Genomic DNA, 24,602 nt, shown 5'->3' with positions numbered 1-24,602 from the left:
AACAATTACAAGGATTTTGGTTTCAGAAACTTTATTGAAATCCTGTAAAATAAAGCAATGTAGAAAAGAACATAAGTATGAATTACATCTTACCAATAAATGTTGATTAAACATTCACAAAGCAACACTCAATGTGCTGACTTATGGGATGATGACAAGTGTCTGATTATCATTCCCAAATTGTCCTGATATAGTTCTAATATGAATCTGAAGAAAATGGCATAGCCATACAGCTTATGTAGTTTATATAGAAAAAGCTGACTGCAGTATCAAATGAATATACATATTAAGAATAGGATAATAGAGAATGATATAATGCAACATTCACTTCCCCAAGAGAAGTAGAAAGCATAGCTGACTGACAAAAATCACTGGAGTTCTACATGGCAACAACAAAAAATCACATTTTAGCATTTGTTACTCACTGAAGGACGAGAACCTCGCCATTTAGAGTAAATCGCAAATATCAACTCCTGTCATGCCAATTAATACCAGAGTCACAGCTTCAGATTCACAGAATACCATATTCTGTCCACGCACGGACTACTCTTTAACACATGAAAAGCGAGAAGTGTATCATGCATGAGTACTATTATTTTCAGATGTAGTTAAAATCATCGCGAAACAAACAAGTACAAAAATATGTAGCTATATGTTAGCCCTTACCTCCTCAAATCTCTTGACTTTTGCCTTCTTACCAAGGTAGGTAAGGGCATGACGGCAACTCTAAACACCCTTTCAGAGGAGTAACGTTACAGTTACACACTGATAAACACTAGGGTTTGAAGTACCATGGTGATTTGGATTCCAAGCACCATGACTGTATAGTAATTCTACTTCCTGGGTGGGGGTGTAGGAGGCGGCGGCGGAGCAAAGGAGTACGGAGGCTGCCCTATGAAGCCCATGAGAGGGGGCTGTGGCGGGGCCATCAGCTGGGCCATGAGGGGCTTGGGACCTGCTGGAGGTGGAGGAGCTGGACCGAACACACCCTGGGGCTGACTGGACTGATTCTGGCCCCCACCACTACTACCCCTAGGGGCCCCATTAGCTGCCCCCCCAGCCCTGGAGCTGTACTGGGTACCACCACCACCACCATAGCTCTGGTACTGGTCGGCCCCCCCGGAGCCGCAACTCCCCCGGCTGACCCTGCTTCGGTCCCTGTAGGAGGAAGAGGATGAGGACCTAGTATCTCCGTCCCGACCCCCGCCACTGCGCCCGTCCCGGCTAAAGCTGCTGCCGCGGCTGTCTGGCTTGTTGCCACCGCTGGCGGAGCGCATGCGACGCTCACACACGTCCTGGAACATCATGTTGGGGTTGTTGGCGCTGGAGCCGCCGCCACGGTAACGCATCCTGCCACCTGCAGAAGAACATTCACATTGGAGGATTAAAGTGTCATAATATAAGCTGAAATATTTTAGTTTAAGAATGTCAAACATCACTGGTTACACAGAACGTGTAGTTTATGTTTGGATTTGAGATGGTAAAGGTGATAGAATAGAATTAATCCCTCCTGAGGTGTGTGCAAACCTGGTGGCCAACTACAAGAAACATCTGACCTCTGATTGCCAACAAGAGTTTTGCCAAGTACTAAGTCATGTTTTGCAGAGGGGTCAAATACTTATTTCCCTCATTAAGATGCAAATCAATTTATAACATTTTTGACATGGATTCTTTTGTTGTTATTCCATCTCTCACTGTTCAAATAAACCTACCATTAAAATTATAGACTGATCATTTCTTTGTCAGTGGGCAAACGTACAAAATCAGCAGGGGATCAAATACTTTTTTCCCCTCGCTGTAGTATGGTTCGGGTTGACCCTATAGTGTGAATCAAGCCAGTCTCACCCCCTCCTCCCCCATGTCCAGAGTTAACCAACTGCAGCAGTTTGGGATTGATGGCCTGCCGGGCCTCCTCCAGAACTCGGACCAGGTCCCTGGCCTGGCGCAGGTTACCCGGGGTGAAGAAGGTGTAGGCCGTGCCCTTGTTGGTGCTGCGGGCCGTACGGCCGATCCTGTGCACGTAGTCCTCAGACGAGTTGGGGTAGTCATAGTTGATGACAAACTTGATATCCTCCACGTCTTTGGGGGAAAGTGGTTTTGAGAGGTGGGAGAGGAAGGTGATGGGAGAGGAAGGTGATGGGAGAGGAAGGTGATGGGAGAGGAAGGTGATGGGTGAGGAAGGTGATGGGTGAGGGTTTGGAGGGAGAGGAGGGATAGGAGGAAGAGAGGATGGTTTGGAGGGTGAGATGAAAGAGGAGGGTGAGATGAGAACAGAGTGAGAGGAGGGTTTGGAGGGAGAGGAGGGTTAGGAGGGTGACGAGGGATAGGAGGAAGAGAGGAGGGTGAGATGAAAGACGAGGGTGAGGAGGGAGAGGAGGGTTAGGAGGGAGAGGAGGGTTAGGAGGGAGAGGAGGGTTAGGAGGGAGAGGAGGGTTTGGAGGGAGAGGAGGGTTTGGAGGGAGAGGAGGGTTTGGAGGGAGAGATGAAAGAGGAGGGTGAGATGAGAACAGAGTGAGAGGAGGGTTTGGAGGGAGAGGAGGGTTAGGAGGGTGACGAGGGATAGGAGGAAGAGAGGAGGGTGAGATGAAAGACGAGGGTGAGATGAGAGGAGGGAGAGGAGGGTTAGGAGGGAGAGGAGGGTTTGGAGGGAGAGGAGGGTTTGGAGGGAGAGGAGGGTTTGGAGGGAGAGATGAAAGAGGAGGGTGAGATGAGAGAGGAGGGTGAGGACGGTTCGGAGGGAGAGGAGGGTTTGGAGGGAGAGGAGGGAGAGATGAAAGAGGAGGGTGAGATGAGAGAGGAGGGTGAGATGAGAGAGGAGGGTGAGATGAGAGAGGAGGGAGAGATGAGAGAGGAGGGAGAGGATGGTTTGGAGGGAGAGGGGGGTTAGGAGGGAGAGGTGTGGGTTTGAGGGATTTTTGTACAGTGAGAAAGAAGACAGATGGTATTCAAACAATGCCAAAGATATGAGAGAAAAGTGGATGATTATTTAGAATTCCAATTCTAATTAATATTGATTACCACTTACCTGTCCAATAATAACAGAATAATAACTATACATTTATCCAAATTGAAGTAGAATAAAAGTTTTAATTCTTGAAGTAAAACCTATGAAAGTTATTCAGTTTAGGGTCAAAATCTCTTGACTGGAGAGGCCTAGAGGTTTAGTGGTAAACCTCATCAGAATGTGACGAGAGAACCACTCAGCATTAGGAGGGATTCAGTACAGTTGATGTGACATTCTCTGTCTGGACCTGCACCAATGCCCAGTTTACGCAAACTTACATAATAGTAGAACCATTCAGAACATTTAGTTCTACCATGGTAACATGTTTTCTGCTGAGAAATGGTATGAGAAGAATATTTCTTTTAAATTCGGATGTTGAAATGACAGTAGAAGGACAAAAAGTCTGTTTCTCATTACAGAAGCTCTGACAACACTGCTGGGTTGGTCCGAAAACAAAACATCTCCTTGGACCTTTTCCCTCTGTTTTCCATAGTAACAGAGGGAGGCCATTTTACTACTCACAGAACCTGACAAACCTTAATATGGTTCCACCAAGAGAAAATGTGATGGAGTAAATGTTGGAGGATAGAGTTCAACACAATTCCTTCAACAAATACCTTTCTGTGACTGACTACAATATGGATCGATGAAACTACCTGAATGAGTTGATGCGACTGGGGAGGTCGTGGAAGGTGTAGTAGGAAAGGGGGTGTTGAGGTACTTACCCCTTTAGAGTTGTTTTACAAGGGTAGTCAGTCACCCCCTGTCCTGTCCTGATCAGCCCTGGTTCGCTTGGAGGCGCTGGGGGGGAGGGAGAGAGGAGGGGGCCCAAACGAGCCCCCCGTTTCCCCCTCACCCTTCGCATACACCAGCAACGTCGGACAGGAGCAGAACCGCTAACCCCCCCCCCCGCCCAATGGCCGGTTCTGTTGCTCTCTCGCCGAGTTACAGGACCTCCGCAAATCAATCAGGACTCGATCCAGCCGAGCTCCTAACTCTCCCTGTCTGTCTGCCTTTTGGACGGACGGACGGAGGGACAGACAGACAGGCACCTCAGGTTGATCCCAAGGAGAGCTCGCTGGAATCACATACCCTCAGTCTATGATGGGGGTCTATGGGGGTGTTTAGGAACCAGATAATCATATACCCTCAGTTTATTGATGGGGGTCTATTTGGGGTGGAGAATGGGGGGGTGTATCCTTCTGATAACTAGACAAGCCACTAGCTAGCTGCTAATGTGACTGAGGGCAGCCCCAGTACTGTCTGACACCAGCATGTGCTGGAGCTGCCTTGTGCTGCACAACCCTGAGGGGGAGAAAAAAGAACAAAGACACAGTCATTGGTAGCTTGGCAAACCCAACATGTCTACTTCCCCTTCTCAGGTTCCAGGTTTAACCTATTTAGTTAGGGAGGTGGAATAGGGCACTTCTGTACAAGTTTCAGGGTGGACATGGGGAGAGCTGACTGTCGATTTCACTTATAGATAATCCTAAAACACACCCTACCTAGAAAATACCCATAGAAAAAAATACAGTACAACTATAGTACTATGAATGATGTGAACATATATTGAGGTATAATCAAACATATAATACTGAATATTTGGGATGTTTTCCTTCATGTTTTGGGTTACATCATAAAGGAGACATGAGAGGAGGGTATTGGGGCGAGCATGGGGACATTTGCCCCCCCATCACACCCCCATTTAGGCAGCGTGCCAGAGTGCCCCGGTGGATGGACGTTTTGGACTGCAGTAACAAGAAACAGACAGTAAAACGTTGTGGAGCTGAAAGCCTGGGGGATTGTGAGGCTACTGGTGCTTCTACTTTCCTTTAGAATGTAATTGACAGAGGTCATGCTGTAGAAAGACTGCTGACCGATTTTTCGTTGTTGTTTACAGGTTCAATAACACCGCTATTACATGCTTGCAGACAAATGTATGATTTTGTCGTTGTAAATCTTAAACCTGGAAAACGGGATGGGAAATTAGGCAACAACAAAAAATCACATTTATTAATTGTGTGTATTTTTCTCTGAAAATGTTTTGTTTGTGTGTGTTGGAGAGTGTGTATACGTTCTGAATCTGTATGTTGTGCTATGTAGGAGTGTAAGTGTGAACACGTGAGTGTATGTATTCAATGTTGAGAAGACATACCCAGACCACGAGACGCCACATCAGTGGCGATGAGGATAGGAGCTTTGCCGCTACGGAATTCTGAAAGTTCAGACAAAATCAAAGATGTTAGGTAGAAGACTGAAAAAGGAAACAAAAAACTGAACACATTTCACCAAAGCCAGACTAAAGCATGGCCGTTGAAATGTGACGTACCTGTCAGAACCCAGTCTCTCTCTGGCTGGCTCTTGTCCCCATGGATACACATGGCTGGCCACCTAGAAAACACACCACAACAATGTTGCCATGGGACAGACAGCCGAGACAGCAGAACAGGACGTGATAAGGAAGGCAGTTGTACGAACAGTTAGACGATTTCTCTACACTCTTATCTGTGTAAGAAGCCCAACACACTCCATGTGAAATCACAACTAGCTCTTGTTTTGCATAGTCAGTATCGTGGCTTTGAAAGAGGACTTAAAACCCATTTCGGCAGTCCGTGCTTTCCCTCAGTCTCTCTCCGTCTCACCCATCTCTTCTCATCCTGCGGGTGAGCTCGTCACAGCGCTTCTTTGTCTCCACAAAGATGATGGTCTTGTTCTCCTTCTCAGCCATGATCTCTTCCATCAGCTGGAGCAGCCTGACATCAACAAAAAGACACAGGAAAGATATTAGGAAAACATCCCATAATCACCGCAATCCCAAGACTAATATTCTCTCACGCTACAAAAAGATAGCATCCTGCACTCTGTTCCTGTCCTTCATAACCAAGACTACTGAATACTTTTAACTACATTGGTTTTTATCCCTTCCAGATCAGCGATGACTAAGGAAAGGAGACATGAACAGAATGTAAAACTAGAGATGGATCTTCTCCATTCGCGGATGGCCTCACTAACTTGTTGTCCTTCTCGTTCTCCATGCAGACGTCTACTATCTGCAGGATGTTGTGGTTGGCGCTGAGCTCCAGAGCTCCTACGTTGATCTGGACATAATCCCGCAGGAAGTCCTCTGCCAGCTGACGCACGTCCTTGGGCCAGGTGGCACTCCACATCAGAGTCTGGCGGTCCGGCTGGGGCACAGGGAGAGAACAGTAATGGGGACATTCCTCCTCAGAAAACAATACACGATTACTCTATTCTATAACATGAGTATTTAGTTATTTGTGATGGATTGATATTATATCAATTGTCATTAAGATAGATAGGACAGACAAATAAGATAGACAGAGATGATCTACCACCCTCTGTAGTATCCATCTACTTACCCAACAATCGATGAATGGCTATGTATTACACAGTCATAGTAATTGCCTAATTCCAGGAGATGTGTGTGCGATTTGCTAAGTATAGCATGTGCCTGACTTACCCGGATCTGGTCCACGATCTTGCGTATCTGTGGTTCGAAGCCCATGTCCAGCATGCGGTCAGCTTCGTCCAGCACCAGGTAGGTGCAGCGCCGCAGGTTGGTCTTCCCTGCCTCCAGGAAGTCTATGAGACGCCCCGGGGTGGCGATGCAGATCTCTGTACCTATATGGACATAGGATGCAAAGTGTCACAGTTTCAAGAGACGCAAATGCGTCAGAAGAGACCAATTGCAAGATTACTTCCAATACTTGTAACTTTTTCAATCTTAAAACTAGTAACTGAAGGGGAAGTGCAGAAAATTAAGCTAAGCTGGGGCCAGGGAGCCAATCAGGTTTTAGATCAGAGGTGGAGAGGTCTTGTCTGTAGCAGGCACAAACAATATAAGTAAGTAAATAACTTGTAACAGCATTTAATTCAACCTGCAGCTCCTCACCTCTCTCCAGGTCACGTATCTGCGGTCCCTTGGGTGCTCCTCCATAGACACAGGTACTCTTGATGCGGGAGGTCTTTCCATAATCATGAGCCACCTGCTGCACCTGCTGGGCCAACTCTCTGGTCGGGGCCAGGACCAGGCACTGAGGAGAGAGAGATATCAATACATACACTACCGTTCAAAAGTTTGGGGTCACTGAGAAATGTCCTTGTTTTTGAACGAAAACCATTAAAATAACATCAAATTGATCAGAAATACAGTGTAGACATTGTTAATGTTGTAAATGACTATTGTAGCTGGAAATGGATTTTTATGGAATATCTACATAGGCGTACAGAGGCCCATTATCAGCAACCATCACTCCTGTGTTCCAATGGCACGTTGTGTTAGCCAATCCAAGTTTATCATTTTAAAAGGCTAATTGATCATTAGAAAACCCTTTTGCAATTATGTTAGCACAGCTGAAAATTGTTGTTCTGATTAAAGAAGCAATAAAACTGGCCTCCCTTAGACTAGTTGAGTATCTGGAGCATCAGCATTTGTGGGTTTCATTACAGCCTCAAAATGGCCAGAAACAAAGACCTTTCTTCTGAAACTCGTCTATTCTTGTTCGGAGAAAAGAAAGGCTATTCCATGCGAGAAATTGCCAAGAAACTGAAGATCTCATACAACGCTGTGTACTACTCCGTTCACAGAACAGCACAGATTGTCTCTAACCAGAATAGAAAGGGGAGTGGGCGGCCCCAGTGTACAACTGAGCAAGAGTAGAAGTACATTAGAGTGTCTAGTTTGAGAAACAGACGCCTCACAAGTCCTCAACTGGCAGATTCATTAAATAGTACCCGCAAAACACCAGTTTCAACGTCAACAGTGAAGAGGCGACTCCAGGATGCTGGCCTTCTATGCAGAGTTCCTCTGTCCAGAGTCTGTGTTCTTTTCCCCCAATCTTAATCTTCAGTCTGAAATATGGCTTTTTCTTTGCAACTCTGCCTTTTGCGGTTACTATTTAATGAACGGTAGTATATAACCTTTAATAACACATGATATAACAGAGTTAAGTACACTATAGAAAAGGGTCAAAACACTCTAGTCTCACAGACCTGAAATATATGAATAAGCAACAGTGTGCAGTTTCCAGTTGTGTACTCACAATAGGTCCGTCTCCCCTCTCTAGATAGGGCTGATGGTTGATGTGCACAATGGCAGGAAGCAGATACTGCAAGAAAAGGCGCCAAATAGTACAATGAGGTCATGAGGTATATGTCCCAGTCTGACAGTCCAGGGACGTTAGTCCTCATGTGTCAATATGTCTTTGTGTGTTGCAGCTGTCAATGTTCCTCTGGGAGTTTGTGTTTTTATACTGCAGCTGTTGGTGTGTGTGTGTGTGTGTGTGTGTGTGTGTGTGTGTGTGTGTGTGTGTGTGTGTGTGTGTGACAGAAAGAAAGACAGAGATGTTGCAGCTGTCGGTACTGTGCGTGTTGTTGGATTATCATAGCGTCCTTACTGCCAGGGTCTTGCCGGAGCCGGTCTGAGCGATGCCCACCATGTCCCTGCCACTCAGGGCCAGAGGGAAGCCCTGTGATTGGATGGATGTGGGCTCCTTGAAGTCCTGACTCAGTAGCACATCCATTACATACTCTGTCAGCAAAGATAAACAATTAAAGGAATAGTTACCTATAGCCAGGGGTGGGCAAAGTTTTTGGCTTTTGAAATTCAACGGAGAGCCGCACTGATTTCTTGTTGATCGATTTGTCAAAATCAATTTGCAGGCCATTATAATTTCAACATACTACCGTAATTTCCGGACTATTGAGCGCCCCTGAATATAAGCCGCACCCACTGAATTTAAAAATAAATATTATTTTTGACATAAATAAGTCGCACATGTCTATAAGCCGCAGGTGCCTACCGGTACATTGAAACAAATGAACTTTACACAGGCTTTAACGAAACACGGCTTGTAACAAAAATAAATAAGCTTTAACGAAACACGGCTTGTAACAAAAATAAATAGGCTTTAACGAAACACGGCTTGTAACAAAAATAAATAGGCTTTAACGAAACACGGCTTGTAACAAAAATAAATAGGCTTTAACGAAACACGGCTTGTAACAAAAATAAATAGGCTTTAACGAAACACGGCTTGTAACAAAAATAAATAGGCTTTAACGAAACACGGCTTGTAACAAAAAATGTAAAATTAGCAGTAAGCTTTAGTTGTCTTTTTGCACTGAATCAATTCCTCGCGCTGCTGTTTCCAACGTCTTATCATCGACTCATTAAGACCAAGCTCCCGTGCAGCAGCTCTATTTCCTTTTCCAACAGCCAGATCAATCGCCTTCAACTTGAAAGCTGCATCATATGCATTTCTCCGTGTCTTTGCCATGATGAGGGTGACAAAATGACTACCGTAATCAGAATGATGGGAAGTTTGAGAGCGCTCGATTTAATCTAAAGAGTAAACAAAAAAGTTGTTTGACCTTAACCCGTTCGGCAATTTCATTGGTCTAATGAAAGCTTCATGCCGCCAAAGAACTGAGCACGTCACAGAATGTGTTTTTTTTTTGAAAAAAAATTGAAAGCGGGAAAAAATCCATATATTAGCCGCGTCATTGTTTAAGCAGCGAGGTTCAAAGCGTGGGAAAAAAGTTGCGGCTTATAGTCCAGAAATTACGGTATGTATTTAGTTTGACGTTCAAGAGTGGCCTGGAGTGTTTTTTGTTTTTTTACCCAATAATGTGGCCCATGACCCCCCCCCCCCCCCCCTTCCCAATAGCCTATGGGGTTAGTGTTTTGTAAGCTTGGGCTGTGTTCCAAGAACTCTTTAACCTCTCTTTGGTAGGGGGCAGTATTTTCACAGCCGGATGAAAAATGTACCCAAATTAAACAGCCTACTACTCGGGCCCAGGAACTAGAAGATGCATATTATTAGTAGATTTGGATAGAAAACTCTCTGAAGTTTCTAAAACTGTTTGAATGATGTCTGTGAGTATAACAGAACTGATATGGCAGGCAAAAACCTGAGACAAATATAACCAGGAAGTGGGAAATCTGGTGCTTGTAGTCCTTTCAAGTCATTGCCTATCGAACACACAGTGACTTAGGGTTCATGTTGCACTTCCTAAGGCTTCCACTAGATGTCAACAGTCTTTAGAAAGTTGTTTGAGGCGTCTATGGTGAACAGAGAGCCAACAAATGAAGTTAGAAGTTGTTGACTCAGGAAAGCACATGAGTTCATTGGCACGCATTCACGTGAGGGATAGCTGTGTTCCAAAACGTTTTTCAAGACATTGGAATCGTCCGGTTGTAATATTATTGAAGATCTAAATTAAAAAGGCCCTAAAGATTGATGCTATACAATGTTTGACATGTTTCAACGAACGTAAATATAACTTTTTTGGACTTTTCGTCGTGACATTTTGGCCGCGCTTCCTACACTTGGTGTAGCTTACTGAACGCGCAAACAACAAGGAGCTATTTGGACATAAATGATGGACTTTATCGAACAAAACAACATTTATTGTGGACCTGGGATTCCTGGAAGTGCCTTCTGATAAAGATCATCAAAGGTAAGTGAATATTTCTAACGCTATTTAAGATTTTAGATGACTCCAAAATGGCGGGTATCTGTATTGCTTGATGTCTTTTTCTGAGCGCAGTACTCAGATTATTGCAAAGTGTGCTTTCCCCGTGAAGCTTTCTTGAAATCTGTCACAGCAGTTGCATAAAGGAGATGTTCATCTATAATTCTTTGAATAACAATTTAATATTTTATCAACGTTTATGATGAGTATTTTTGTAAATTGTAGTGCTGATTCACTGGCAGTATTGGAGGCAAAATATTTTCTGAACATCACAAGCCAATGTAAAAGGCTGTTTTTGGATATAAATATCAACTTGATCGAACAAAAAATGCATGTATTGTGTAACATGATGTCCTAGGAGTGTCATCTGATTTAGATCGTCAAAGGTTAGTGCATAATTTTAGCTGGTTTTCTGGTTTTTGTGATGCCTGTCCTTGCTAGGAAAATGGCTGTGTGGTTTTTCTTGTGTTGGAACTGTCCTAACATAATCTAACTTTATGCTTTCGCCGTAAAGCCTTTTTGAAATCGGAAAATGTGGTTACATTAAGGAGACGTGTATCTTTAAAATGGTGTAAAATAGTTGTATGTTTGAGAACTTTGAATTATGACATTTTGTGGTTTTGAATGTGGTGCTCTGATTTTTCACTGGCTGTTGAATAGTGTGAACCGTCCCCAAGAGAGGTTAAAATGGGTTGAACTTCCTATTCTCCTCTCTTTACCATCATGACTGCTGACAGGTGAAGGGACAGGCTATAATATAGGTTCAACAATTGTCAACTGGTATCTACTGTTGTCTACTTACGGGGAAACTGTGCTTGGTGGAAGCTGGTGATGGCCCTGGGGCAGCCAGTACCGCTGACTGTGATCTCCTTCCTCCTGCGGAACTCATCTATGTCATACTGCAGACACAGACAACAGAGAATCAACAGGCTCAATAGACACACTATGGATAGCATCCTTCTAAGAACATGTTTATATATTGTGTTTGTGTGTGTACCGGAGTCATGCGCTGGAGCTCTGGGTGCTCGTTGTAGAAGTTCTTCTCAAACTTGGGCAGCTCGTCCAGATCCCACTTCTTCTTGCGAAGGCGTTCTCCAGGGTTCCCAAACTTCTTCATAGGGGGAGGGCCACCCCAGCTACTGGACCCAAACCGAGGCCTATAGAACATGCAGCGAGAGGAGTGATGAAAAAGGGGATGAACGAGCCATGATTAGTAACACTGCAACATAGACCCTAAATAGGTTCCTGGCTATTTTAATCTATTTGCAGTAAGTGCAATTTTCCCTGGGTGGGGCACCGCCTATATCTCTGTAGCAAGCAAGTAGAGTTATTTATCGTACACGAACAGGGCGCGTGCAACATGTCTGAGACACGCCCGTGCACGTAGACATTCAGCAAGATTGATGTTCGTTGAAACAACTAACAATATTCCAATATATCCCCGTATCATATAAAAAACACATGTTTGACAGATTTCCTACGTGGCTATAACTATATTTCACATGCTGCAGAAAATATCTGCTTACCCTCTGTCTCGTCCACGGTCTCTATCTCGGTCTCCATACGACGAACTCCCCCTCATGTTGTCAATAAATTCTTGCTTGTAGAAATATTTAAGAGTTGCACGGTGTTGTGCAGTCTCGATACTACAATTCCGTTAAAATAGCTTATGTTACAAGGAAAGTGCAATAAAGTTAAACACTTGCTTACAAACACAACTTAAAACGTACGACGAGCCCTGAAGTTCTTGAACAAGCCAAAACAGAATTTTGTTTTGCAGTTGCTGCTGCTTCACACACGTCACGTCAACTCCCCCAGTCACTCCCTCCCTGTGGACGTAAGGTTTTGGATCGTAACCCCACATAAACAACATGCACGTTTCATGTCAAAGGAGCGTAGAGCAAATGGAGAATTCGGCGTAGCCTACATTTACATTTTATAGCGTTCATGCCCTAATAATACATGTGTACAGTTGGTGGCAGTAATACATCTTGTGACAGTGAGTGACGTTCTTGAGGAGAAAGCTTACCAAAGAAGAAGAAAATGGATCTAGGAAGTGCAAGCTAGCTAACCGTCTGTCTTGTGTAATAGGTCTAGTTTTCATGTTTCATGAAGATAAATATGACATTATATTAGGTAGATTTATATTGTAGAAAGAAATGCCTTTGCTAATACAAAATAGAAGAATCGAACGACCAGGTTCGACAGTCGATTTGTTCGCCAGATATCCGCATTTGCAGGTGAGTTGACTAGTTAGCCAAGCAAACTATTTGTATTTATTTTATTTAACCTTTATTTACAGGTGAGCAAAGCAAACTAGCAGCTGTCATGTCGTAAGCAAGTTGTCCTTGTTGGAATTAATCACAATTAAGTAACATATCACTTGCTCTTCATGCTATATTGACATTTTATTTGATTATTTTATTCCATAGGAAAACGCCCGAGTATTTCGGTCCAAGCCGGTTGTAGATGTCGACCCGAAGTGCCTCCTATACATACAGCAACGAGAGTTTGCAGCCACAACACCAGCGGACAGTGAGTATAAACCTATAGTTAAATCAATATAGGTCAGCATAGCTTAACATAGTATATTGTTGCGTCCAAAGGCTACCTCTGCACTGATAAATTGTAGCTAAAAGTCCTCTGCACAGTATCCACGACCATGACGAAATGTGTCCCTCTGTTTCCCCAGACTCTGTCGCTGTCCTTGGTTCTGATGACGCAACCACCTGCCACCTAGTTCTGGTGCGACACACAGGTACTGCAGTTCTCTATGTAATGTGTGTTTGTAGATACTATGATAGCATCAAGATATGAGCTTCTTAATGTCTGCATTTGTACCATCTTGTAGGAAGTGGAGCTGCTTGCCTTGCTCACTGTGATGGCTCCAGCACGTGGAGTGAGGTTCCCCTCATCGTGAAAGCAGTCACATCTTTGAGCAAGGACCCTGCCAAGGAGGGCAGGTAAGAGATAACACACACACACACACACACACACACACACACACACACACACACACACACACACACGTAATTGTCCCCTTGCTTCTTTTCCTTCAGGCTGGAGCTCCACCTCGTTGGAGGATTTGATGATGAGTCAAAGACATCCCACAAACTCAGCCTTAACCTATTGTGTACGTAAATCTCCTTCTCTTCCCTCCTGTTTGAATGCAACTGCCATAGTAGCAACACCATTATCAGGCTGCATAGAAAAACTACAACCCTTCTATTGTGTTTTGCAGCGGCCTTCCAGAGACAGAAAGAGGATATTCACCTAGAGACCTGCTGCATCACAGGTTTACGCTCTGTTATATTCTCTCTCAGCCTGTTTTTCTTTATACTACCCAGAGCTATACATGTAGAGAGTTTGGCTGCCATGTTAGCACGGGGGCCATGTTCGAACGGCTGCCATGTTAGCGCCTTTATTCTTGACGTTTTGGTGATGTAACAACACGAGAGCGTCTCCGACAATTCACTATGAAACGACCCCCTGTAAACAAGCAAAGCAGGAGAGCGAATTTAATGTTTTTATTGATTTGCATTCGGGGTGTATCCAAGTCTGTACTGTGTTGGTGTCCACAAATTGCATATCTTCTTTCAGTGGACATCTTCATAGGTTTTGAAAACGATCCAAAATTAACAGCACAACGCGGAAGTGTCAATTATCACTTAGCAACAGCTATGGAGGAGGAAGTGTGCGCTCTCAGAACATTCAGACAGAAACCTTTATTGGGCCAACTCTCTATATATCTGACTCTGCCCCTAAATCAAATCAAATTTATTTATATAGCCCTTCGTACATCAGCTGATATCTCAAAGTGCTGTACAGAAACCCAGCCTAAAACCCCAAACAGCAAGCAATGCATGTGAAAGAAGCACGGTGGCTAGGAAAAACTCCCTAGGAAAAACTCCCTTACCTATCTCAAGGCTCTTTCTCTTTTTTCCATTTGCAGAGATGAATGACGTCTTAGTGGACGGAGCGCACAGACCGGGTGTGCATGGCATAGGTACTGTACTGTATCTACACTGCAAATCAATTCACCTTTTTGTAGCACACAGTTTATAGTATGGCATTGACTGTGTGTCTGCAGGTATAAATATTAAAACGGGGGAGGTGTTCCCCGCCTCGTTCCCTCACAAAGGACCCGCAGAGGAGCTGCGATCAGCACGGACATTCACTGGGGGCCAGGTAGAGACTTGCGCATAGAACCTTAAATAGGTTGATGTCATAGAGCCGCTATGCATCAGATTGGCAAATTTGTCAGCAATTTTAGCTGGGGCCTGCTCTAATTTGGACGTCAAGTAGAACTAGAATTCCTGTCTACTGATATATTGTCTATGCTCTTGCACTTCATCTCTGACACTACATGAAGGATTGATATAAAGAAAGATCAAAGATGACACATTGAATGGCTTGTGGATTGTCTGGATAGAACCCTGTGTGAGTTGCTAACTACACTTCATCAGACAGTCATAATTACAATGTTATATATCTCCACAGATGGCTGATATATATGACTCGAACAAAGGAGTTGTGAAGATAGGCCCATGTAAGTGGTCCCCGAATCTGGATATTTCCTTCTGGCTGTCGCAAGACGATGACACCATCTTAAAGGTAAGGTGTAAGAAAATGATACATTACTAATATTGATCCCACAATCACTAGAACTTTAGTTGTATGTCCCTTTAAAACCTTCTTGACAACCTCTAATGTGTTATAGTCCCTGTTTCTGTCAACAGTGATACAATGAATGTTGCATAGTATGTTATCAGTATACACACTGTGATATGTTACTCCCCTGTTTTTTTTCTTCTCCAACCAGTACCTATCCACATCCCCTACGGCTGAGCCACCACACTTTGTCCAGCACATCAAGTCCACCATCCAGTTCCTCCTGGAGCACCCCAGTTCAGACAGTGTCTTCCCTGGAGGACAGCCCCAGCACTACCGCAGAACAGAGCAAGGGGACTGGGAGAACGTTAACCAGACATAAAGGGCTTGAGACTCTTCTCCAACCCCCTATTACTTTGACTTTCCCTGGAATCTGTCCGGAAATGAAATCACTCCTTAACTTCTGGAAGACAAGACACTGTGACCCTCCTCTTTATGCCATTGTGGGCGTCACATCTGTTATTGTTTTTTGGACTTGGTACCAGCACTCCCTGTATATAGCCTCTTTATTTTTATTTTATTGTTGCTCTTTTATTTTTTACTTTTGTTTATTTAGTAAATATTTTTCTTAACTGCATTGTTGGTTAAGGGCTTGTAAGCAAGCATTTTACAGTAAGGTAAAATTGTATTCGGTGCATGTGATAAATAAAATTTGATTTGATTTTTCCTTGGTAGCTATGTACAGTACAGAGCTATCTGGATTGAACCCCAGTGCTGTATCTATGGACTGTCTTTCTCATAGTTTACCAGAGTTTTTGTATGTGTTATTTTAAATCAACAATACAGTCAATACAAATGTCCGCTCCCACAGAGAGTGCTCTGGTCAGTGGGTGCTCTGGTCAGAGGGTGCGCTCGCCCCCACCCTCCCCGAGGGGCTAACAAGGCAAGACCCCGGCCCAAAGGGATTCTCCAAGGGCGGGAAAAACCAAGCCCGACTCGCGGGCAGGCATGAAAGAGAGTGCACCCATAAATACCAGGACCAGCACACTCAGCGCTCACGGCATGAAGCCAAACCACAAAGCATAAATAACGAAAAGCAAAACATACAATAATCACATCCCACCCTCACTCCTGATTGGAGGACATCAAACATTTGCCCTGTACATTTCTGTATATACTTACTTCAACACTCATAAATTCCACCCTTCTGACAGCCACAGATCAACCCATCTTTCTCAATAAATCATCATTCTACCATGGGACTTGAACCTCCCCAACTGCAACATTTCTGCTGAAATTGCCTTAAAAATAAACATTTGATTTAGTTTACCTGACTTGACTGGCTAGCCCCAGCGAAGACTGGACCGGCGGAGCTCTATGGATTTGTCCCAAATGGCACCCTTTTCCCTATTTAGTGCAGTCATAGGGCTCTGGTCAAAAGTAGTGCAGTATGTAGGGAATGGGGTACAATTTGGGACAAATGCTATTTTTATTACTGATGATTGTTGTTGGGATGTTTTAATTCTTGAGTTGGCGAATGTCTGCACCCACGTGGTCTGTTGGATTGCACAATGTTCATCTGAGTCCTACTATGCTATTATCTGGTGTAGTCATGTTATCCAGTAGCTGTAGAAATACCCTTAGTGGACAAAACATTAAGAACACCTTCCTAATGTTGTTTCACCACCTTTTGCCCTCAGAACAGTGGCTGCTTGCTACTTCCTTGTAACATTTTAGCTAGGCAGGTTAGGAGAATAAACGTAGCCGGTTAGGATAATTAACATGGCAGGTTAGGAGAATGAGGTTAAGGTTGGGGAAATGGTTAGGCTTAGCTAAAATGTTACAAGGAAGCAGAAAACATCCACACAAAAAGGTCTCGAGTGGCAACCAATCTGGCCAATTAGCTGTTAGGTTTTTATACACTCACTTATGTTGATCCTCCTAATTATTTAGTAACGCCTACTTTCAAACACTTCATGTATCCATGACTCAAATTTGCATCAATGACTAAGGTCTGTCAGGATCGATTTTTCCTCAATATTGAACATTTTTGAAAGCCTTTGAAAAACGTATTCACATGAACCAGAAGTTCAAATAACATGGGTATGTGGCATGTCTCTTAACTTAGTTTGAGAAAATCTAAGGGATTGGTTAAAAGATGGCTGAGTTATTGATAAATCAATCTTTATCAATGGACACATTTTCCTTTGTAAATTCATTTCACAGTGGCCAATCAACTTGAAACTTTTTATGGCCACCAAAGACATTACCATGATGAACCATCTTAAGGAAACTACTGTATTAACAATTCACTTTTTTGACTATGTAATGAGTTTTAGTAAGGTTGGATGTCTTGTGTTTATAGCCATGGTGATCAACTGCACTGATGAAGTGGAAATCACAGAAGATATATGTGGTAGTTGCAGCAGAGAAATATTTGGGTGTGAGAGATTTTAGTGCAGAAGATCTACAGGAAGTTTTGAGAGAAGGGGTTCCATCCTTCCAGGCCGACGGTCTGGTTTAGGATCGTTCAGGGCCAAAGTAGTGGGATGGGGTGGTGGATTTGGGGGGATAGTGTATAGGTGCAGTGTTAGATGGTGGTGCAATTTAAGATTTCCCCATTCCCCTTTTCTTTGTTTTAGGGCCAATGTGTAATCCGCATTGCGAAAGGCAAGTAGCCTAAAGGTTAGAGTGTTGTGACAGTTACCGAAAGGTCGCTGATTCGAATCCCCAAACCGACAATGTGAAACATTTCTATGTGACCTTGAGCAAGGTACAGCCCACACATTGCCCCAATATGCAACACAGCGTCTAGTCTATTATAAATTCAGAAGATTTTAAAAAGATAAATATATTAAAACATTTTATTATTTTCATTATTATTCCATGTTTATGTATTTTATGTCTTTTGAATTTGAAAGACATACCCGCTCATTTTCCTCAAAGTCCACACATGGCCCATGTTTTCCCTTTGAGGACCCCAGCCAAATAATGGTAATTCAGTGAAACAAAAAAAAGCTAACAATTTAGACTGGGCTAAAGATGGACCAGCTTTTCAAGCATTTGTCAGAACTACCCCATGGCCAGTCAGCTGTATGTCTTATAATGTATCCTCTTACTGTTATTCCTGATGTGGATTAAAAACAATTCATAATAGATGGGCCTCCTGTGTCTTTCTTGCTCAATATCCATCCATTGTTTTATTGTTTCTTATAAATTGAGTGTTTTTAATTTGGTTTTTGATTAGATTGTTTGCTGAAAATATGTTTACATTTTGATCGCTAAACTATTTAGCCTTGGTATAGCCCAAAAGAGGGTCGCTTTTTTTTTTTACCCAGCTGTTTTTATTATTTGGTACATCCCATTTTCTGACCTGTACACACACGATGGCAGCTTCGTTGGAAGAAGAATTTGAAGATGCACCCGATGTGGAGCCTTTAGAACCAACATTGAAAAACATTATAGAGCAGAAATCTCTGAAATGGATATTTGTTGGAGGCAAAGGTGGCGTTGGCAAAACAACATGCAGGTAGGTTGATGCAAAATAGTGCTTTGTCACTATTAGCTAACGTCACTAGCAAAATGAATGGCCTAGCCCTAGCCAAGTATAGATATCTAGCTAGCTAGCGTAGCTTGTTCAATACCGCTAGCCCGACGTTCAATTAATGTCTCTTTATTGACAGTCATTTACCATCAGCGTAGCTCTTATTTCAGTGGGAAACAGTGATCTAACGTTAGCTATTTATCTGGTAAGCTAAAATGACAACAATAGCTAGCCAGCTAGCAACTGTAGCTAACTAGTTAGCTAGCTGTCAAATTCATAAGACTGTCATTACTTACTACGTTAGCTAGCAATCCAGCGAGTTTTACAGAGTTCTGAACAATCTTTTACATTGTTAGCAAACTCAACTGTCTATCTAACGTTATCTAGCTAACTATATTTAGCTAGACACTACCATCAGCTCAACATGGACCATCACTTTCAAACACCAATTTCAAAATTCGGTGGTTAAATTTGTCAGTTTCATGTGAAGCTGATTTTTATTTAATTGAGAAGACATCATGTTTCCAATGTAGTAATGTATACATACGTAAACAATGTTTCTAACTGAAGGGTTGAAAAAGGTAACTGTCTGTCTTGTTTGTCTGTGCTCATGTGTCATCCTATTAGTCTTCATGTCTGTGGTCATATCTGTCTGTCTGTGCTCATGACATTTCTATCTATGTGTGCTAATGTATCCGTCTGTCCTTTGCCACCACAGCTGCAGTCTGGCTGTACAGCTGGCTGCGGTGCGCGACAGTGTGCTCATCATCTCCACTGACCCGGCCCACAACATCTCAGATGCCTTTGACCAGAAGTTCTCAAAGGTGCCCACAAAAGTCAAGGGCTACGAGAACCTCTTTGCTATGGTATGTCAGCATTAGACCTAGTCTCTTTGCCCCAGTTGTTTCTGTCTACACTACAGACTGGTGATGTGCTCTCTGCAGTATGCACTCTCTTACTAGGTTCTGAGAATGAGTAGAGGCAAAGAGCTGGTTTGTCAGACTACCTCCTCACCATCAATATATTCATAGAAGTCGATTTAGGAGCTTATGTTGACTTGAGGGTGACATTCAGCAAGCTTTGTTGGAGAATGACACAAGCAAGACTGTAAACTCTTGATTCGCACAATAGTTTGTGTTTCACATACACAATAGAAATAGACAATCTAGCCATCAGTATTAAAAACAAATCCTGCAAGCAAAGCCTGTTTTTCCCTAAGATGGAGATTTTCTCTTTCCTCCTGTGTCTTGCCCTGACCTCTGTCTGTGTTGTGTGTGTGTGTGTGTGTGTGTGCGCTCCTGCAGGAGATTGATCCCAGCCTGGGTGTGGCGGAGCTCCCAGATGAATTCTTTGAAGAGGACAACATGCTGAGTATGGGCAAGAAGATGATGCAGGAGGCCATGAGCGCCTTCCCTGGCATCGACGAGGCCATGAGCTACGCAGAGGTCATGAGGTACGGAGACACACACACACACACAGAGGTCATGAGGTACGGAGACACACACACACAGAGGTCATGAAGTCAACACTTAATGGCTCTCCACACAGTTATCGATACACATTATGCTTTGAGTGGTTTTTAAAGTTCTTTAAATTCAGTCAATCATTGGTTATGTTCAGTTTCTGTGATAGAATGCACCATATCCATGGATGATAGTGTTGCTGTTGGTCTGTACTTGTGGTGGTAGAAATTAGATGGGCTGCTATTATTGGGCTTTATTGTCATCCGAATCAAATTCATACGTCTGGGTTAGCTTAATTAACCCTTTTCCTACGATTTCCACGGCCATACTTCAAAAAATCCCCATCAAAATCCATCCGTTTTAAATGAAAGATGTTTTTTTTGCATGGGCTGAGTCTCAATCCACCGCATCTGCTGATATTGCCCTTCCGCACTTGCGGTGGCAGAGCTAGAGCGGTGTTAGTCAGACCATTACACATCCCGAAAGTCGGTCTTCTCACGAATATGTCTGTAGTGTCCAAACGGTTTGGCCTACAAGAGAGTCTCACGAACACGATGGTGTTCTCCATTTAGCTCTACGACCCCCACAAGTATCACTGGACTCATCTGAAGTCGTTACTGCCTCTTCTGCCTGTAGCGTCCAAACCGTTTGGGCTACACACTAATATGACCACTGTGTAGAAAGGTGAGCTGCTCACAAACACATACATGTCTCTAGGACGCTCACAAGACTTGTATGAAGGTCCCCTGTACGGGATTTTAAAAAAATAGTTTATTTCCTAAAATAAAAATAGATCTCTCTTATATCTCTCAGATATAGGACATACACTTCAGAACCAACTTCCTTAGTATAGTCAAAAAAATGATCTTTATTCAATGTGTTTAATAGCAGTAATGCCAAATTCAATGTTTCATCAAATCTTTTTTGTATTTATATTTTTTTTGATACCTTAAGGCAGTGTTTCCTAAATCTAATTTTATTGGTCACATACACATGGTTAGCAGATGTTAATGCGAGTGTAGCGAAATCCTTGTGCTTCTAGTTCCGACAGTGCAGTAATATCTAACAAGTAATCGAACAATTTCACAACAACTACCTCATACACACAAGTGTAAAGGGATGAATAAGAATATGTACATACAAATATATGGATGAGCGATGACCATGTGGCATAGGCAAGATGCAGTAGATGTTATAGAGTACAGTATATAGATGAGTAATGTAGGGTATGTAATCATTATATAAAGTGGCATTGTTTAAAGTGACTAGTGATACATTTATTACATCGAATTTATTAAAGTGGCTAGAGATTTCACTCAGTATGTTGGTAGCAGCCACTCAATGTTAGTGATGGCTGTTTAACAGTCTGATGTCCTTGAGGTAGAAGCTGTTTTTCAGTCTCTTGGTCCCAGCTTTGATGCACCAGTTTAGTTTCTAAGCTGGGGGGAGGGGGGTTCTACTAAGCTAACATATAGATTTGTTTTAAGATGGTCACACCAAGGATCATTTAGCTATTTGATTAGGAATTTTAAGACCCCTTAAGGCAGGGTTTCCCCAACTCGTGCACGTTGTGGTTTTTACCCTAACACTACACAGCTGATTCAAAGCTTGATGATTAGTTGATTATTTGAATCAGTTGTGTAGTTCTAGGGCAAAAAAACAAAACTGTTTGGGAAACCCTGCCTTAAGGGGTCTTAAAATTCCTAATCAAATAGCTAAATGATCCTTGGTGTGACCATCTTAAAACAAATCTATGTGTCAGCTTAGTAGAACCCCCCCCCCGCCCACAGCTTAGAAACTAGAGGGTTGATAAGGTTATATTGACAAACTCCACAGTGTTCCTCAGTCATACTCTTTTCCTCTCCATTCAGGTTAGTGAAAGGCATGAACTTCTCTGTGGTGGTGTTCGACACTGCCCCCACTGGCCACACGCTACGTCTGCTCAACTTCCCCACCATAGTGGAGAGAGGCCTGGGACGACTCATGCAGATCAAGAACCAGATCAGCCCCTTCATCTCACAGGTAAGGCCTACTGACTGTTGTTTTATTTCCGTGTTAAGCATGAAGCTCTAGTTGCTCTGTTTTTATTGATCAGAGTTGCTGTCTGTGTCGGTAGCATCAGTTCTCTTATTGTTGCCACTTGTACATGATCCTTCTCTCTAGTTCTCGCTCACTCTTTCTCCCCCGTAGATGTGTAACATGCTGGGTCTGGGAGACATGAACGCGGACCAGCTGGCCTCTAAGCTGGAGGAGACCCTACCAGTCATCCGCTCTGTCAGTGAGCAGTTCAAAGACCCTGTAAGTCAGACCAACACCGATCTCCTTAACAATCTCCTAACATCTTCGCTCTAGGAAAACATTGTGGTGTGTGCAGTGTATATACACCTGCATTATGTTCATTTGATTGATAACCACTCTACTTCACTATGTGGAGTTATTTGAGTATTGTGTGTTAATTACAGTTTTTGGAGTCCATATAGTGAATATGTCTCTACTTGTTTGACGCCTCTCTCCGCCCCTCCCCACACTCCCTCATAGGAACAAACAACGTTTATCTGTGTGTGCATCGCCGAGTTCCTGTCCTTGTACGAGACGGAGCGGCTGATCCAGGAGCTGGCTAAGTGTCGCATCGACACGCACAACATTATCGTCAACCAGCTGGTGTTCCCCGACTCAGACCGGCCATGCAAGATGTGCGAGGCCCGCCACAAGATCCAGTCCAAGTACCTGGACCAGGTAAAGCACGGCTAGTAGTCTTCATGTTGTCAATGGCAGTTGTCTGTCACCACGTGCTCTGCCCCCTACAATGGTGTCCTAACCCCTAACCTTTATTCTGTCCCAGATGGAGGATCTATATGAAGATTTCCACATAATCAAGTTACCGCTGCTGCCCCACGAGGTACGGGGAGCCGAAAAAGTGAACACCTTCTCAATGCAACTCCTGGAGCCCTACATCCCCCCTACCAAGTGATTGACCTCTGACTCCCAGTCGCAGTCTGAACTCACCATCTCCGTCCCCCTTGACCCCAGCCTCACTCCTGCATTACAGCAACCCAGCAAGAACATCCCCATCCTCTTCACCTTCAGGAACCTAAACCACTACAGCAAGAACCACACACACACACACACACACACACACACACACACACACACACACACACACACACAGGGGGCGGACAACACAGAACACAAGGACACACAACCACCTGCTCCTGTTGTAGGCCTACAGTCTAAAAGAGAAAGGAGGATCCACATGTGATTTATCTCGCTCTTCTCTCACTTTTCTCTATCATTCTATCTATACCATTCTCTCCATTATATCTCACCAGGAAAAGATGAACTATTCCTAAAGCATTTAACTTTTCCCAGAGGAACACTCAAGGCCCCCCCCCCTCCCTTTCTCCTCTCCTTCTGCCTCCCTCAATCCTCTCTTTCCTTCCATATTCCAGCCTCAGTAATGTACAAGTGAAACTATCCTTAATGGCTGAGTTTGGTGTCTGGTGCCGCTGCTGTGTTTTTCAGTATAAAACAGCTTTGAGACGATCGACTGCATCTTTGGTTTTTACCGTGTGATTTAATTACACTGTATCTGTTTGGTTTGCGTCTGAAATGGCACCCTATTCCCTGTATAGTGCATTGTCACAAGTTTTGACCAGGGCCCTGGTCAAAAGTAGTGCACTCTATATAGGGAACAGGTTGCCATTTTGGATGCACATTCTGACTTAATGCCCTCCATTGTGGGAATGGAGAATAATATGAGTGGTGGGAAAGTTGTCTGTTTTGGATGAAGGTGGGTGTGTGATGCAGGGTGAAGACTTACTACCCCAGAGTGAATAGTCATTATGAAGAGGGATATAGGCCTAGAGGGAAGGGTAAAGGTTTTCAGATCATGTTATATTCTTTTCGTACCAATCCCATCAGTCCACTGACCAGCCTTAGAAGGGCATTTTGAATACTTGAGTAATAATGGCATGGACATACTGTCCAAAATGTTGTTCTCACGCACCACGTGTTTATGGTGTAAATAGCATGTCCCCACCTACATTTTAGTTCAGTTCTTGGATGAAGAAATTATATTTATTGATCACTAAGCAGTGTCATTCATCTAGAATCTACTGTATCAGATGGCTACTTGTAATTATTTTATGCCAATTTCATTGTTTTCTCTACTCTGATTATAATAGGCCCCTGAAGCGGTCTTTGTATAAAGCTTTTAAAGTGCTATATTCCCTCTAGCCTGGTTGAACCAGACTGAATGCTGCACTCACCATTGACTACCATTGAGTGCAGTGTTCAGTCTGGTTCAAACAGGCTAAGTCCCCCCCCCCCCCCCCCACAGTATCTATCTTTCTTTCTCCCTGGCTGTGTAGGAAATGGCAGCCCTGGTCAAAAGTAGTGCATTATATTAGGGAATGGGGTGCCATTTCAGACACACCTTGTCTGTTGTGTAGAGGGCTCTCTATTTGGGTACACAGCGTGATGT

The 24,602-nt window shown here is 43.5% G+C and overlaps 3 protein-coding genes across 3 annotated transcripts; 2 read left to right on the top strand and 1 right to left on the bottom strand.

Moving 5' to 3' along the window:
* Positions 1–14: 14 nt before the first annotated feature.
* On the bottom strand, positions 15–12,332 carry LOC106589454 (putative ATP-dependent RNA helicase DDX17). Its single transcript, XM_045691115.2, has 13 exons — positions 12,028–12,332; positions 11,499–11,658; positions 11,304–11,400; positions 8,422–8,555; positions 8,068–8,133; positions 6,918–7,059; positions 6,486–6,646; positions 6,017–6,189; positions 5,647–5,757; positions 5,334–5,395; positions 5,160–5,219; positions 1,846–2,079; positions 15–1,357 (listed from the first exon to the last, which is right to left on the bottom strand). Exons 1-13 carry the CDS (start codon positions 12,081–12,083, stop codon positions 834–836), a joined length of 1,980 nt encoding a protein of 659 aa, XP_045547071.2. The 5' UTR covers positions 12,084–12,332; the 3' UTR covers positions 15–833.
* Positions 12,333–12,392: 60 nt separating this feature from the next.
* LOC106564562 (protein N-terminal asparagine amidohydrolase) lies at positions 12,393–15,883 on the top strand. The gene is made up of 10 exons (XM_045691117.2): positions 12,393–12,741; positions 12,934–13,036; positions 13,194–13,259; positions 13,353–13,464; positions 13,561–13,634; positions 13,743–13,796; positions 14,454–14,507; positions 14,592–14,689; positions 15,002–15,115; positions 15,324–15,883. The coding sequence occupies exons 1-10, from the start codon at positions 12,661–12,663 to the stop codon at positions 15,492–15,494; spliced, it is 927 nt and encodes a 308-aa protein (XP_045547073.1). The 5' UTR covers positions 12,393–12,660; the 3' UTR covers positions 15,495–15,883.
* A 2,581-nt stretch (positions 15,884–18,464) lies between these two features.
* On the top strand, positions 18,465–23,293 carry LOC106564561 (ATPase GET3). Its single transcript, XM_014130698.3, has 7 exons — positions 18,465–18,641; positions 19,375–19,522; positions 19,961–20,109; positions 21,991–22,141; positions 22,310–22,417; positions 22,658–22,855; positions 22,962–23,293. Exons 1-7 carry the CDS (start codon positions 18,499–18,501, stop codon positions 23,088–23,090), a joined length of 1,026 nt encoding a protein of 341 aa, XP_013986173.1. The 5' UTR covers positions 18,465–18,498; the 3' UTR covers positions 23,091–23,293.
* The last annotated feature ends 1,309 nt before the right edge of the window (positions 23,294–24,602 follow it).

This window comes from Salmo salar, chromosome 12 (genome assembly GCF_965601325.2).
Source record: "Salmo salar chromosome 12, fSalSal1, whole genome shotgun sequence".
Lineage (NCBI taxonomy): Eukaryota > Metazoa > Chordata > Actinopteri > Salmoniformes > Salmonidae > Salmo > Salmo salar.
The sequence above is the reverse complement of the archived record's forward strand: the minus strand, read 5'-3'. Positions and strand labels throughout refer to the sequence as shown.

Coding starts and splice junctions, on each gene's coding strand:
- LOC106589454 (XM_045691115.2), bottom strand. CDS start 12,083: ATGAGGGGGAGTTCGTCGTATGGAGACCGAGATAGAGACCGTGGACGA. Junction 8,556..11,303: donor CCACCAAGCACAGTTTCCCC/GTAAGTAGACAA, acceptor CTTTGCTGACAG/AGTATGTAATGGATGTGCTA. Junction 6,190..6,485: donor AGATCGTGGACCAGATCCGG/GTAAGTCAGGCA, acceptor CCTGTGCCCCAG/CCGGACCGCCAGACTCTGAT.
- LOC106564562 (XM_045691117.2), top strand. CDS start 12,661: ATGCCTTTGCTAATACAAAATAGAAGAATCGAACGACCAGGTTCGACA. Junction 13,465..13,560: donor GACCCTGCCAAGGAGGGCAG/GTAAGAGATAAC, acceptor CTTTTCCTTCAG/GCTGGAGCTCCACCTCGTTG. Junction 13,635..13,742: donor ACTCAGCCTTAACCTATTGT/GTACGTAAATCT, acceptor TGTGTTTTGCAG/CGGCCTTCCAGAGACAGAAA.
- LOC106564561 (XM_014130698.3), top strand. CDS start 18,499: ATGGCAGCTTCGTTGGAAGAAGAATTTGAAGATGCACCCGATGTGGAG. Junction 19,523..19,960: donor ACGAGAACCTCTTTGCTATG/GTATGTCAGCAT, acceptor GCGCTCCTGCAG/GAGATTGATCCCAGCCTGGG. Junction 20,110..21,990: donor AGCTACGCAGAGGTCATGAG/GTACGGAGACAC, acceptor CTCTCCATTCAG/GTTAGTGAAAGGCATGAACT.